General features: G+C 40.0%; 1 protein-coding gene and 1 long non-coding RNA gene across 8 annotated transcripts in view; one reads left to right on the top strand and one right to left on the bottom strand.

Annotated features, from left to right (window-relative positions):
- The window catches only part of CDC42SE2 (CDC42 small effector 2), a 108,235-nt gene extending 100,632 nt beyond the window's left edge, over positions 1-7,603 (top strand). For 5 of the 6 annotated variants that reach the window (XM_043912182.1, XM_043912179.1, XM_043912184.1 and 2 more), the window contains 2 exons: positions 4,453-4,565; positions 5,107-7,603. In XM_043912182.1, the coding sequence (XP_043768117.1) occupies positions 4,453-4,551 (99 nt within the window). In that variant the 3' untranslated portion in view covers positions 4,552-4,565; positions 5,107-7,603. Of the gene's footprint in view, positions 1-4,452; positions 4,566-5,018 lie in introns of all 6 variants that reach the window. The other variant, XM_043912180.1, reaches the window with a different exon arrangement.
- On the bottom strand, positions 7,183-14,876 carry LOC122699792. Of its 2 annotated transcripts, none has more exons than XR_006342674.1 (3): positions 11,752-14,876; positions 8,967-9,695; positions 7,183-8,845 (listed from the first exon to the last, which is right to left on the bottom strand). It is a non-coding gene; the product is annotated as an uncharacterized LOC122699792 (long non-coding RNA). The 2 variants fall into 2 exon arrangements; XR_006342673.1 differs by having other exon boundaries at positions 8,967-9,184.
- Between the last annotated feature and the right edge of the window lie 372 nt (positions 14,877-15,248).

Here is a 15,248-nt window from a genome sequence, read left to right as displayed (position 1 = left end):
CTACCACATTCTCTTTATCCATTCCTCTGTCAGTGGACACTTAGGTTGCCTGGCTATTTTAAGTACTGCTGCTATGAACATAGGGGTGCATGTATCCTTCTGTATTACAGTTTTCTCGGGATACATGCCCACCCAGGAGTGGGACTGCTGGGTCATATAGTAGGAACCTCCATCCCGTTCTCTGTGGTGGCAGTACCAGTTTACATTCCCATAAACAGTAGGAGGGTTCCCTTTCCCCCACTTATTGTTTGACGACTTATTCTAATGATGGCCATTCTGACCCTTGTGAAGTGATACCCCACTGTAGTTTAGTTTTGCATTTCTCTGATAATTAGCAGTGTTGAGCACCTTTAAATGTGCTTTTTGGCCATCTGTGTGTCTTCTTTGGAAAAATGTCTGTTTATATCCTCTGCCCACTTTTTGATTGGGTTTTTTTTTTTTTTTTTTGACATACAACTGCATGAGCTGTTTGTATATTTTGGAAGTTATTCACTTGTTGGTTGCCACATTTGCAAATATTTTCTCCCATTCTGTGGGTTGTCTTTTCATTTTGTTTATGGTTTCCTTTGCTGTGTAGAAGTTTTTGAGTTTAATTAGTTAGGTACCATTCATTTATTTTCTTTAGAAGATGGATTCAAGCAGATCTTGCTGCAATTTATGTCCGTGTCCTATCTTTTCTTCTAAGACTTTTATAGGGTTTGGCCTTATTACATTTAAGTCTTTGACCCATTTCCAGTTTATTTTTGTGAACGGTGTTAGGGAGTGTTCTTACTTCATCCTTTTATGTGTAGCTGTCCAGTTTTTCCAGCGCTGCTTACTGAAGAGACTGTCTCTTCTCGGGTGTATACTCTTGCCTCCTTTTGTGATGGATTAGGTGGCCGTAGATGGGTGAATTCATTTCCAGCTTTCTATCCTGTTCCATTGATCTGCGTTTCTGTGCCGGTACCATACTACTTTGATAACTGTTGCTTTATAGTATAGTCTGAAGTCAGGGAACCTGTTTCTTCCAGCTTTGATTTTCTTTCTCAGGATGGCTTTGGCTATTTGGGGTCTTTCCTGTATCCATATAAATTTAATAACTTTTTCTTCTAGTTCTGTGAAAAATGACATTGCTAATTTAATAGGAATCAAATCAAATATGTAGATTGCCTTGGGTAGTATTCTCATTTTGACAGTACTGATTCTTCCAATCCAAGGACATGGTGTATATCCTGCTATCTCTGTCATCTCTGATTTCTTTCATCAGCATCTTATAGTTTTCAGAGTTGAGGTCTTTTTTCTCCTTAGGTGGACTTATTCCTGGGTTTTTTATTGTTTTTGATGTGATGGTAAATGAGATTCTTTCCTTAATTTCTCTTTTTGGTCTTCGTTGTTAGTGTATGGGAATGAAAAAGATTTCTGTGTGCTGATTTTGTACACTGCAACTTTAGTGAATTCATTGATTAGCTCTAGTAGTTTTCTGGTGGCATCTTTAGGATTTTCTATGTATCATGTATCATATCCTCTGCAAACAGTGACAGTCTTACTTGTTTTCCAGTTTGGATTCCTTTTATTTCTTTTTCTTATCTGATTGTCATGGCTAGGACTTCTGAAACTATGTTGAATAAATGTGACAATGGATTGTGACATAGATTTACAGATACTTAAAATTTCTTACAACCCTGGGATAAATGTCACTTGATCATAGTGTATGATCCTTTTAATGTACAGTTGGGGAGTATTTTTGCATCTTTGTTCATCAGTGATATTGGCCTGTAATTTTCTTTCCTTTTTTTTTTTTTTTTGGTGGTATCTTTGTCTGGTTTTGGTATTAGGGTGAAGTTGACCTCATAAAATGACCTTGGGAATATTTCCTCTTCAGTCTTTTGGAAGGAGTTTCAGAAGGATAGGTGTTAACTCTTTTCTCAACATGTGATGTAGTTAGTCTGTGAAGCCATCAGGTCCTGGACTTCTGTTTGTTGGACATTTTCTAATCACCATTTCATTTTCATACTCATGATTGGGCCTAAGGTCTCCTAGACAACCATTTTGCCTTGTTGCATTTCTTTTTCATGGGGATAGTTTTGATCATGGCTGCGTCCTGTGTATGGTGTTACAAACCTCCATCCACAGTTCTTCAGGCACTCTCTCAGATCTATTTGTCACTTCTATTGTATAATCTGATTTGATTTAGGTCATACCTGAATGACCTAGGTTTTCCCTACTTCCTTCAATTTAAGCATGAATTTTGCAATCAGGAGTTCATGATCTGAGCCACAATCAGCTCCTGGTCTTGCTTTTGCTGACTGTATAGAGATTTTCCATCTCTGTCTTTCATTACTTTGAATATATAATGCTACTCCCTTCTGGTCTGCAGAGTTTATATGGAAGAATCAGCTGATAAATTAATGGGGATTTCCTTGTATATTACGTGTTGCCCTTCCTTATTGCTGTTGATATTTTTTCTTTATCTTTTGTCAGTTTGATCAGTGTGTCTCAGTGTGTCCCTCCTTGAGTTCATCTTCTGTGAGCCACTCTGCACATCCTAGATTGAGTGTTTCCTTCCTCACGTCAGGGAAGTTTTCAGCTATAACCTCTTCGGATATTTTCTCAGGCCGTTTCTGTCTTCTCCTTCTAGCACCTCTATGATGTACATGTTGGTGTGTCTAATGTCCCAGAGGTATCTGAGACTGTCCTTGTTTCCTTCCATTGTTTTCTCTTTGGTCTGTTCCTTAACAGTGATTCCTACCATTCTGTTTCCAGCTGTTTATTTTTTATGCCTCATTTATTCTGCCGTTGATTCCTTCTAGTATTTTTCATTCCAGGTATTGTATTGTTGGTATCTCTTTGTTTTTTACATCTTGTAACTCTCTGTTAAATATCTCTTGTAAGTTCTCAATCTGTGCCTCATTCTTCTTCGAAGATCTTGGACCATTTTAACCATCATTACTCTAAATTCTTATTTTTTTCGTAGCTGTCTCTTCATTTAGTTGTTTCTTGTTTTTATCTTGTTCCTTCATCCGAAACATTTCTCTGCACATTTCTCTGCCATCTCATTTTGTCTGTTTATGAACTCCTTTATGCTGGCTGCAGGATCATGGTTCCTCTTCTTGTAGTGCCTTCCCCGAGTGGTCCTGAGGCTTGTGGAAGCCCCCTGGTGGGTGGAGCAGGGTCCTGTCCCTCTGCCGGGCAGGGCTGTGTCGAAGGGTGTGAAGTCTTGGAGGGTATATGGCACACCTGGGGCCACACAGCACGGTCACAGGTAAAAGGAGTGTGCAGGCCTGGGGTTCTGCCTTTATCAGGGTTGAGGGGAGAATGCCTAGGCTTCCACAGGTGCACTCTTAGCTGCTTCCTCCTGGCACTGTTGTGAGGGTTACATGATGTTGTATTTGGAAGTGATTCTGTAAACCTGGGAGCAGCCTGTTCTGAGGGTGTTAACTCATTACTGACTAGAGATGTTTCAGTCTTCTCTTACGTAACCAATTGCTGGCCACAGGTTTCTGCACAAATCCCCCAGTGTGTTAAGGAGACATCATAGGCCCAGCAGAGGATGAGTCAAATAAAGTTCAGGGGCTCTAATCATATGATAAAAGCTGAAGAGAATGATTCCCCTGGGCTCATAGGAGAAAAGGGTATACTATTCAGTTTCTTAATATGCAGACTTGGCCCTTGGGGTGTGGCCTCTGGCTAAGCTTCCTTTGACTATTTCAAGTCTTTGAATCCTCATTTGAATTCTTACACTTCTTCATTTTATTAATTTTACTAAGACTATAATTAGAGCTTCACAGGTAGCACCAGTAGTAAAGAACCCACATGCCAATGCAGGAGATTCGTAAGACATGTAGGTTCGATCCTTGGGTTGGGAAGATTGGGAAGATCCCCCTGGAGGAGAGCATGGCAACCCACTCCAGTATTCTTGCCTGAAGAATCCCATGGACAGAGGAGCCTGGCGGGCTACAGTCCGTAGCACTGCAGAGAGTAGGACACGACCAAAGTCATTTTTAGCATGCATACAATACTATACTATGTAAATTTTACCACATGGACTTTATCTTTGGTTCAGTTTCCTACTTTATTTTTCGGATTCTAATCCAAGAAATTGAGGTGATTGCATATGTGAGATGGTTGTAAATTAAGGTGGTTGAGGAACAAAGTTGAATTCATCTTTATCCTTTTGACTGGTTTTGAAATGTACCTTGTGAACTACAAAACTTTTTTTTGTAATAGGTAAGTGGAGTAAGGGGTGTTTTGGCAAAAGAAAAAAAGAAAAAGAATGGTTCAGCCACCAGCTTAGCACTCACCATATAATGAAAAACAATTTCTAAGTCTATAAAAAGATATATATAGATATATATATATATTTTTCTACAAAAAGTACCCTTCTGGGAAAAACAGCCCAGCCAGACTGTTAAAAGAATTGACTGGTTGCAGTGGCCCTAGTTCCTGACCTATTCTTTTCCTTTCTCGTCTCAGGTCAGCTCCATTCAGAACCAGATGCAGTCCAAGGGAGGCTACGGGGGTGGCATGGCCGCCAACGTGCAGATGCAGCTGGTGGACACAAAGGCAGGATAGCCCCGGACTTCTCGGTGAGCACCTCAGAGCCCCATGGCCACTGACAAGGAGAGGCTCAGTTCAGACTCCTGTTCAAAAAATAAAAGTCTTATTTAAAAAAAAATGTGAACTTACTAGAAAAGGCAAAAATAGTTTGTTCATAGTCAGTTACAGCATTTGGGTGTTAGTTTCAGATTGTTGTTTTCCTTATGAGAAACTTTAAATGCTTTCAGACATCTTGTTCTGGGGGAGCCTCTGACTGAGGTTCTAGTGACAAGGTATCTCTTATGTGTCCTTTAAACATGAATGAAGTTACTGAGTACTGATATTGTGTGAAATCCCATGTGTGGTGAAGTAATTTTATATTTAACACCATTATGGGTAAATCTTTCATAATAAACTTTTCAAATTTAAAAGACAACTTCTAAACGGAAGCATGAAACTCCTAAAGTATAAAAATAATTTGGTTTTTTCTTTTGGTTTTATAGGTCATTGTGAATTTCTGTGTTTTGTTCCCACTGTTAATTTTTTTTTGGTCATGGTTGCTTTTCTTTCCTTTTCAATTACAAAAAAAAGAAGTGTGATGGCGTCTTGTTCACCCTGTTGTGATTGCTCCAGTGACACGTTCCTGTTCTGCTCTGAAGAAACTTGTCAGAAGAATCCTGCATTTCCTTCAGCTGGCATGCATGCCTTTGGACTCATGGACAGAGTTCTTTGGATTGTGGCTTAATTCTTGATTTTTATGAATATGGATCTGATTTTAGCATGATCTTTTTTTGTGAATGCTAGCACTGTTTTGCATTCTTCCCCCACATTTTTCTTTCCACCTTCAACCCCTCTGCCTTATGATTTTATTGGTAAGCGTGAAGACCTGCTTTTATTTGTTAATTTGTCATCATTTATGTATATTTTGGAAGGTAAGCGACCCGTAAGCACAATGATCATTTCTATTCATATGAAACTGCAGCAGAGTAGTGTCTGCATGCTTTATGAAGTTGCTTGTGTGGGACCCCACAGGATGCCAGAGGTGGACAGTTCCTGGCTGCCATGGGGGGATGATACTGCTGCTATTAGAGAAAGGTGAGCTGTGGCACCAAGTCACATCAGTTTCACAGAAAAAGGCAACTTGTAGCTTATTTTAGAAGTATAACTTTTATTTAGTTAGAATTATAGTAAAAGAAAAGCTTGCATTCATAAGGCATTCATTCTGTTGTAAATGTTCGATCTATTTATTTGCGAGCAAGGACCTGGGATTGTAAACAAGTGTGGTTATCTATCGAGTGTGTGGTAATCCCCTCATCCAGCCTGACTCTGAGTATCATGTTCTTAGTAGCTCTTCATTTCTGTGTGTGCTCAGTCTCCGTTTTTAGTTGTTTATGTTTAATACTGTGGTATCCAGTTGGCTTCCAGTAGCAGTCTGTTGAGCTGCTTAGCCTCTACTTCTAAGCACGGACTCTGGAGTCACTGGCCTCTCCATGTTCATATTTCGGGACAGTGGAAGTTGCCAGGAGCAGTGGTTGATTTGGCTGTGTTGTTGCCTGTGATAACCACCTGCATGGTGATTTAAGGTATTGCCAAGAATCCTTGGGCTTCAAAGCGTTCTTCACAAATTGTGTTTCTATAAATGCTCCTCCTTCCACATAAGGGTGTAGTGCTAAGCCTGGTAGTGGTTTGGTTTCCATTAGAAATTTAAAATCCTATGTCTAGTTTAGACTGGAAGAAAACAGTAAGGAATTAGGTAACTGCATAGAGAGAGAGATCTAGATCTGTTCTCTTCACCTTAATCACAAGTTCTTATTAAATAGGTAAGTGAATAAATACTGGGTTTATAGAGGCAAAACATGGCAGGATTTCTTCCCCCAGTTCTTTTAAGTTACCCTATACCACAGGCACTAGATTATTCAGTCCTTTAGTTCTGCAGTTTTGATCTTCATAGGTGTCAATCTCAGAGAATCTGTCAACAAAAAACATTTATGCTTAGCAATCAGAGTAGGCATTTTGCAATTTAATAACTTCTAAACTTGAATTCATTTGATGTCATTGTGTTGATACTCCGTTCTGGATTTTGCTTGACCACTGTCGTTCTGCTCGGCAGGCAGGGTCCTGACGGGGACGCTGCAGTGTGCACGCTCTTTAAAGAAGATGGCTTGTTTGGTGGTGTCAGTGATAATGCTAGTCTGCTTCTATTGTGACTTTAGTACAGAGTTTATAATTGTGTAACTCCTAGAACAGTACAGGGAGCCCTGGTCCCTTTTCCCTACATCATGATTTGACTTTATTCCTTTTCTCAATCGCTCGCTTTCCTGATTCTCCAAGGACCAAATTCTCCAGTGAGCACTGGAGCGTGTCTCCATGGTAAGCCAAAGGCTGCTCTCTTCAGCCTCTAATTGTTGTGCAGCTGCCTCTGACAGGCACAAGTAGCCACACTGTGTGCAGGAACACATGCCAAGGAAGGTGCCAATAATGACTCAAGAAATAAGAAAATTACCAAGAATTTTAAGATACTAACCTTGGACACAGGTTTTTTAGGGAGTCCACTTTCCCCCGTTGATAAGTGGGTTTTTAAACCTTGGGATGTCATTTGCTCCCGATAACAATGTGTCTCATTTGAAAATTGAAGCTAACTAAATAGAATTGACTGTTAATATTTTGCTGAAACATGTGCTAACAACTGTTAACTAATGACATGCATTCTTAAAAGAGGTGCTTTCCTGTGATGTAGGCGTGAAGTGGTGCCAATGAGCATAGAGTGGAAATGTGAACTATGCTGATTGGGTTCAGCATTTCTGATGCAGCATTATCAGTGGGCCTTTAAAGATACTTTGTGAGTATATATTAGCTTTCACTTTTGTTATTAAATTATAGCAGTTCTATTATAGAAAGCAAGTTTGCCTTGATTTTGTTTAAAATGACTTCTGCTCAGCACCCAGGAGATAAAATTGACATATTTTTATAATATAAGCATACTTTTTTTGTACATTGTGTTCATTCTTGAATAAAGTAAGTTCAGTGTTGGCTTGTAGATAATAAAAAAGTATTTGATTTTGATTCAATAAATGTTTTTCAATCCTGACTTGGTTATTTTCTTTCTAGGAGATATTTAATAAACGCAAGAAATGCTAAAAAGGTGCTGTAAGTGAATTTTGAGTTATGACTACTAAACAAAGGTATCCAACTCAGTTTTTCATGCTGAAGCATTTTTGTCCTCACAGTATATATGTAGGATTTAATAGTAAAGGTAAGAGTTCTATTTCCCAGTCACACTATCATATTAGAGTTACAGAATATTTCCATTGTCACAGAAAGTGAGGGCAGTCTTGTTCCCCAGGGAACATTTTGAAAATGTCTGGAGGTACTTTTTGATGTCAGAAATTGAGGAAGGGGTAACCCTTTGTCGTGAGGGTGGAAGTCAAGTATCAGAAAATCGTTTCTCAAAAAGTTTCAATAATTTTTCCTCATCTCATGGCCAGGAACTCTAAAGGGAAACTGGGTTACAATGAAAGATCTGAAGGATTTTCTCGTTGGTATATTAATGAGGCGGTGTATTTGGAGTGCATGTTTTCAAAGCATATGCATAACATGTGCACAAAAAGTAGGACAAATCTATAAAAAGTGTCAGAATGGAATTCGCTAAAATTTTGAAAATGCAAAATTCTTACATGCCTTCTGCTTAAAAAGATGGTTTTAGCAGACTGGTGAAAAAGCAATTTAAATTTTACCTTTGACTATTAATATTTCAGCACCTAAGCTTTGAGGATGTTTCTGAGATGAGGGTTTTGTTGTTGATGCTTTTACCAGGTACAAGTAGCCTGTGGGTTGCTTTTGCCCCTACCCTTCTCTTCTCACTCTCCTCATCTTAATAGGTTTTTAGCTGATCTTTGTACAAAAGAAAAAAAGTCGCAGATCAAAGACTTGGATTTTCTGATCCTGGTATTAAAGGATGGTTTTAGGCTCACTGAAAGGTAAGAGCAAGAGAAGAAAAACTGTATCAATTCTAACCCCAAATTTTCTCCAGAGTCCACTAGAGCTTTCACAGCTCACTAGACCTGTGTTCACCACCTTTAGACCAATGATACACCGAACACCTAGGCAATGGTTTTTACTCCTTTACAGGAGCAGAAAGTAAGATGCTTTTTTAGAAAGATCTTCAGAGCTTGACCTGGTGACCTTTTTCATGAAGTTGAGACTAGATGCCATCTACACACATCCAGCTTTTAAAAATCTGTGTGGCTTTCCAACGTCTTACCTTTACCTGGGCCCACCCACCTCTGACGAAGTGCAAGGACCACTCTGTTGGATGCAGTGTGTTAAGGCACTGTCAGGAAACATTAAAAACAATGTTTTACTTTTCAGAAATAGTGGGAAAAAATCTTGTCAGGGATCTTATAATAAAATACCCTAGATTTGGGTGGCTTAGAAACAAAGTTAGTTCTTACAGTTCTGGAGGCTTCCGAGTTGGAAGATCAGGGTGCCAGGGCAGTGAGGGCCTCTGCCAGGCACAGACGTTTCATATCTTCATGTGGTGGGAAGGGCTTGGGGGCCTCTGGAGTCTCCTGTGTCAGGCACTAATCCCATTCTTGGGAGTTACACCCTTATGACTGAAGCACTCCCAAAGGCCATACCTCAAGAACTGCAAGGTGAGCTCCAGGGCACACTAACATTCAGATCATAGCAAAAACGAATACAAAAACAAGAGGTTAAAAAACTCAAAGTAGGATACATCCAAAGAGGCCCACACCAAGATTTAATCAAAAGTCAAAGACAGAATTGTAAAAGCAGCAAGAAAAGAAATAAGTGCAAAAATCCTCAACAAAATAATAGCAAACAGGATTCACCAGCACATTAAAAGAATGATACATGATGACCAAGTGAGATTTATTCCAGGAAAGCGCAAATAGCTCAACAGAAGAAAAGTCAGTCTCTGTAATACATGTTTGCAGAGCAATGGGGGGAAACCCCATTTGGTCATCTCTGTGACAAACCTTAAGACCCTTTCACAATAAAAACACTCAACACACCAGGACTAGAAGGAAACAAAATGAAGATCATACATGAAAAGGCCACAAGCATGATGTCATTCATTTCCAATGATGAAAGACTGACGAGGTCAGGAACCAAGAATGTAGATGTCTGCTTTCACTACTTTGAACAAAACACCAGAAGTCCTAGCCGGAACAGACAAAGAAAAGGCAAAGTTATCAGATCTCACTTCACACACAACTGACAAGATACAGAACACACAAAAATTAGTTATGTTTTTGTACACTAAGGAATAAATTTAACCAAGGAGGCAAAGCTAGTGGAGGGGATGGAATTCCAGTTGAGCTATTTCAAATCCTGAAAGATGATGCTGTGAAAGTACTGAACTCAATATGCCAGCAGGGGCCATGGGACTGGAAAAGGTCAGTTTTCATTCCAATCCCAAAGAAAGGCAATGTCAGAGAATGCTCTAACTGCTGCACAGATGCACTCATCTCACACATGCTACTAATGTAATGCTCAAAATTCTCCAAGCCAGGCTTCAACAGTACATGAACTGTGAACTTCCAGATGTTCAAGTTGGATTTAGAAAAGGCAGAGGAACCAGAGATCAAATTGCCAACATCTGCTGAATCACAGAAAAAGCCAACAGTTCCAGAAAAATGTCTTATTTCTGCTTTATTGACTATGCCAAAGCCTTTGACTGTGTGGATCACAATGAACTGTGGAAAATTCTGAAAGAGATGTGGGAATACCAGACCACCTGACCTGCCTCCTGAGAATTCTGTATGCAGGTCAGGAAGCAGTAGTTAGAACTGGACATGGAACAACAGACTGGTTCCAAATAGGAAAAGGAGTATGTCAAGGCTGTATATTGTCACCCTGCTTATTTAACTTCTATGTAGAGTCCATCATGCAAAATGCTGGGCTGGATGAAGCACAAGCTGGGATCAAGATTGCCAGGAGAAATATCAATAACCTTAGATATGCAGATGACACCACCCTGATGGCAGAAAACAAAGAACTAAAGAGCCTCTTGATGAAAGTGAAAGAGGAGGGTGAAAAAGTTGGCTTAAAGCTCAACATTCAGAAAACGAAGATCATGGCATCTGGTTCCATCACTTCATGGCAAATAGATGGGGGAAACAGTGGTAGAACTTATTTTTCTAGGCTCCAAAATCACTGCAGATGGTGAATGCAGCCATGAAACTAAAAGACGCTTACTCCTTGGAAGGAAAGTTATGACCAACCTAGACAGCATATTAAAAAGCAAAGACATTACTTTGCCAACAAAGGTCCGTCTAGTCAAGGCTATGGTTTTTCCAGTAGTCATGTATGGATGTGAGAGTTGGACTATAAAGAAAGCTGAGCACCAAAGAACTGATGCTTTTGAAGTGTGGTGTTGGAGAAGACTCTTGAGGGTCCCTGGGACTGCAAGGAGATCCAACCAGTCCATCCTAAAGGAGATCAGTCCTGGGTGTTCATTGGAAGGACTGATGTTGAAGCAGAAACTCCAATACTTTGGCCACCTGATGTGAAGAGCTGACTCACTGGAAAAGACCCTGATGCTGGGAAAGATTGAAGGTGGGAGGAGAAGGGGACAACAGAGGATGAGATGATTTGGATGGTATCACTGACTCAATGGACTTGAGTTTGGGTAAACTCCAGGAGTTGGTGATAGACAGGCCTGGTATGTGCAGTCCTCGGGGTCGCAAAGAGTTGGACACGACTGAGCTACTGAATTGAAGGAGGCAAAAGACTTGCATGCTGAAAACTACAAACCATTAGTGAGAGACAGTAAATACATGAATAAATTAATACTATTAAGATGCCACTAACACCAGATGACCTACAGATTTAATGTATGCTATAAAAATCCATCCTAATGTTCACATGGAATCTCAAGGGACCTTTGAGAGCGCCAAAATAATCTTCAAAAAGAACAAAGTTGGAGGTATTATACTTCAAAACTTCCTATAAATCTACAGTAATTACCACAATGTAGTACTATCATAAAGAGATACATAGACCACTAGAATAGGAAGCCCAGAAATAAACTTTCCTGTGTCTGGTTCAGTGATTTTCAACAAGGATGCTTAGGCCAGTCTTTTCCACAAACGGTTCAGGGGAGATTGGATATGCACACACAGGATAAAGGTGAACCATGTCAATGTTCAGACTACTACAACAAAATACCACAGACTAGATACTGTATATAAACAACAGAGATTTATTTCTTACCGTTCTGGACACTGGGAAGTCAAAGATCAAGGTGCCAGTGTGGTTCCTTCTGGTGAGGCCGTTCTTCCTGGCTCATAGCAGGTGCCCTCTTGCTGTGTCTTCACATGGTGGAAGAGGCAAGGGATCTCTGGAGCCTCTGAGAGCAGCAATTCCATTCAGGGCAAAGTCCCCATGATGTAAACAATTCTCAAAGGCTGACCTACTAATACCATCACATAGGGCATTAGGGTTTCAACATACCAATTTTGAAGAGAACACAAGGGTAGACTATTACCATACACGATATACAAAAAGTGGATCAAACACATTAATGTAAGACTTAAAACAATGAAACTTACTTAAAACAAACAATGAAACTCTTAGAAGAAAACATGAAAGAAAAGGTTCATGACAGTGAATTTGCAATGACATTTTTGGATAAGACATCAAATCACAGGCAACAAAAGTAAACAGAAAAACCAGACTACTACAAAAGTACCTTCTGTACATCAAAAAAATACAATCAAGGGAATAAAAAGGTAACTTACAGAATGGGAGAATATTGCCAAGCTTATATCTGACAAAGGGTTATATCTATTATATACAAAGAACCGCTTCCCAACAAACTTGGACATACAGCTGAGAAATGCAAATCACTCAGTCACCCGACATCCTTTTCTCTATTCCTCTTAAGTGCAAACTTGGGATAAACTGAGAGTTTATCTTGTGTTCAACATGTTATGCCAGTAGAAATGGTGCTTTCACAATTGAGATCTTGCTAAAAGGGTTCATGGGAACATGACCGACACAGGAACCAAAGACCCTATGAGAGGCCATGTCAGAAGCTCAAGTTATTCAGCAACTGCCCAGCACCTCAGGATATGCGTTCCTGTAGCAGCAGGAGTCCCTGGCTGTAGAGGCCGTTACACACCAAGGTCTTTGCTAGATGCTACTAGTAAGATGATGCCTGATGCTTTTTCAGAGCATCCTCACCATGCCTAGCACACAGCAGGGACCTAAGGGTGCATGTTTATAGAAAAACCATACATTTGTCTATGGAAAACCATTCAATGTTTTCCATTAAAGTCCATGATACCACACAGGGCCAGAAACAGATGTTGACACAGAGTCTCATGTGAACAATACCATGTACAAAAAACTCTGATGTGGACGGAGGCCTTTCCTCGTATGCTGACACTAAGGAAGGGACACACCAGTGCAGCCCAGCCAGCTGCCTCAGGAATTCAGTGAGTGGCAAACACAACGTCTTCTAGGATTTAACAGACCTTCTTGACCTGGATTTTACAGTGCAGGCCATTCATTTTGTTCCCTGATGCTGGCACCCTCCTTTCTCTGCTTGGTAGTGGGTGACGCCATCCTGCCTCACAGTCTCTGCTATGGCTCTCACATACAACCGCCAACCAGAGAAGAGCAGGTGTGTCAGTCTAGCTCGGCGCCACCCTTGGTGGTTCTCAGAATGAAGGACTTACCAGGCCTTGTATGAGAGAAAGTCAGCAGCATAGGCTTCCGGTGAAAAAGGTGGTAAAAACACAAAACTATGATTTCTATTTTCTTTCCAATTTTAATTAACATATAGGCTCAATTTTTGTTTTACCTATCAGACTTCAATTAGTTCCAGATTGCCAAAAGCACTTTACATTCCTGGCCTCACAGGGAAGGGAGGGTGGTCTGGCTATGGGGCTACAAGAGGATGGGACACTGGCGGGAGAAGCTGAGGAGACATTTAGTAAACACTGGTCACCTGGCAGGCGTGGGCTTGGCTCATTCTCAAATCCATCCTCGTACAGTTTTACTCTTCCAACGTCACATATAGGTGACGGAACAGATGATCAGAGGATAGATGACTTCTACCACACTGAGCACCTGGGTCCCCAGCCAATCTCCAGATGACGACGCAACACCTACCCCTTCTGTGACTTCCTGGGGCAGAAAACCATTCTTTAGTTCATCTTGCTTATTACTCTGCCTCTCAAAGGAAGTTCTGAGTTCAAATAGGATTTAAGTATCTAACGTTGGTGTTGATAGAAAAATAGCTGCTTTCAAGTTCATCGGCTCCTCAGCATGATGAAGCCCTAGGGTCTTAGTGAAATGAGTGCTTGACAAGCTGAAGTTAAAACCCAAGGTCAAGTTTCCCTGTGAGTTTTGGCCCTTGGTGCAAATCTCAGGGCTGACCAGCTACTTGATCTCTAGTGCCCTACATTTTATGGATGAGACCCAGGAGGAGAGAGCATTTGGAGTTTGGGTTTATTAGGTGCATACAAACTGCCCTTAACATACTTCTGGTTTCACAGGAGCTGAAATCCTCTGCTACCGTGATGAGTTTTCCTCTCCTTCTCTAGCTGCAGCCACCACAAATATTTCATTTGTTAATCTTTCTTGGGTTAGATTTTTAGGGGGCATTTAAAAAAAACTGTGGTAAAATACACATAAATTTACCATTGTAACCATTTTTCAGTGCATATTTCAATAGTTACACACATTATTATTGTGCAACCAACTTCCAGAACATTTTCATCTTGCAAAACACTGGGTAGCCCCCCATCTCACTCTCCCCAAGCCTTTGGCAATCACTATCCTAGTTTCTGTGTCTGTGTATTTAAATAATCTAGATAGCTCACACAGTATCTTTTTGTTCCTGGCTTATTTAACATTTTACTTTACTTACAACTCATCCGTGTTGCAGCATATTTCAGAATTTCCTTCCTTTTAAAAGTTGAATATTCCACTTACATATATATATACTACATTTTATTCATCTGCTTATCCATCAGTGGACATTTGGGCTGCTTCCACTTTTTGGCAATTGTGAACAATGCATGAGTATACAAAACCGCCTTTGAGGCTGCTCTCAAGTCTTTTGAATACACAGCCAGAAGTGGGATTTCTGGACGACATGGTGGTATTGTTACTTACTTTTTCAGGAACCTCCATATTCTTTTCTATCAGAGATGTAACCATTTTACATTTTCACTGAGTACGAAGGGTTCCAGTTTCTCCGCATCCTTTTCAGCACTTGTAGTTTTCTAGTTTTTTCTTTTTTTGGGGGGTGGGCATAGCTATTTCAATGGATGTGAGGTATTTAATATATAATTTTTTTCACTTCTTTTTTGATTAGTGATGTTGAACATCTTTTCCTGTGCTTATTGGCCATTTCTCTTTTTTGAAAAATCTCTAAGTCTTTTGCCCACTTTAACATTGTGAGTTGTTTTATTTTGTTGTTGAAGAAGAGATCTTTTATTTAAAAACTTAAAAAAAATTTGAAGTATATTTCTAATATTATACATATTTCAAGTATGAAAATATAAAATACACACTCTGTTCTCATTAGTGCAGAATGGACCCTGAGGCTCTACTGACGATAAAATTGCTGTTACAAACAATTTAGAAATCAAAATTTACAGAATGAATTTCTTGTCCAACAAGACAATGTTTGTTTAGCAATAACCCTCAGAGATCCCTGGGGTGCATCCTGCCTATGCCCCAGACTGCCTGGTGAG

Source organism: Cervus elaphus, chromosome 9 (assembly GCF_910594005.1).
Source record: "Cervus elaphus chromosome 9, mCerEla1.1, whole genome shotgun sequence".
NCBI classification, from domain to species: domain Eukaryota; kingdom Metazoa; phylum Chordata; class Mammalia; order Artiodactyla; family Cervidae; genus Cervus; species Cervus elaphus.
This window is presented reverse-complemented; position numbering and strand designations above follow the sequence as displayed.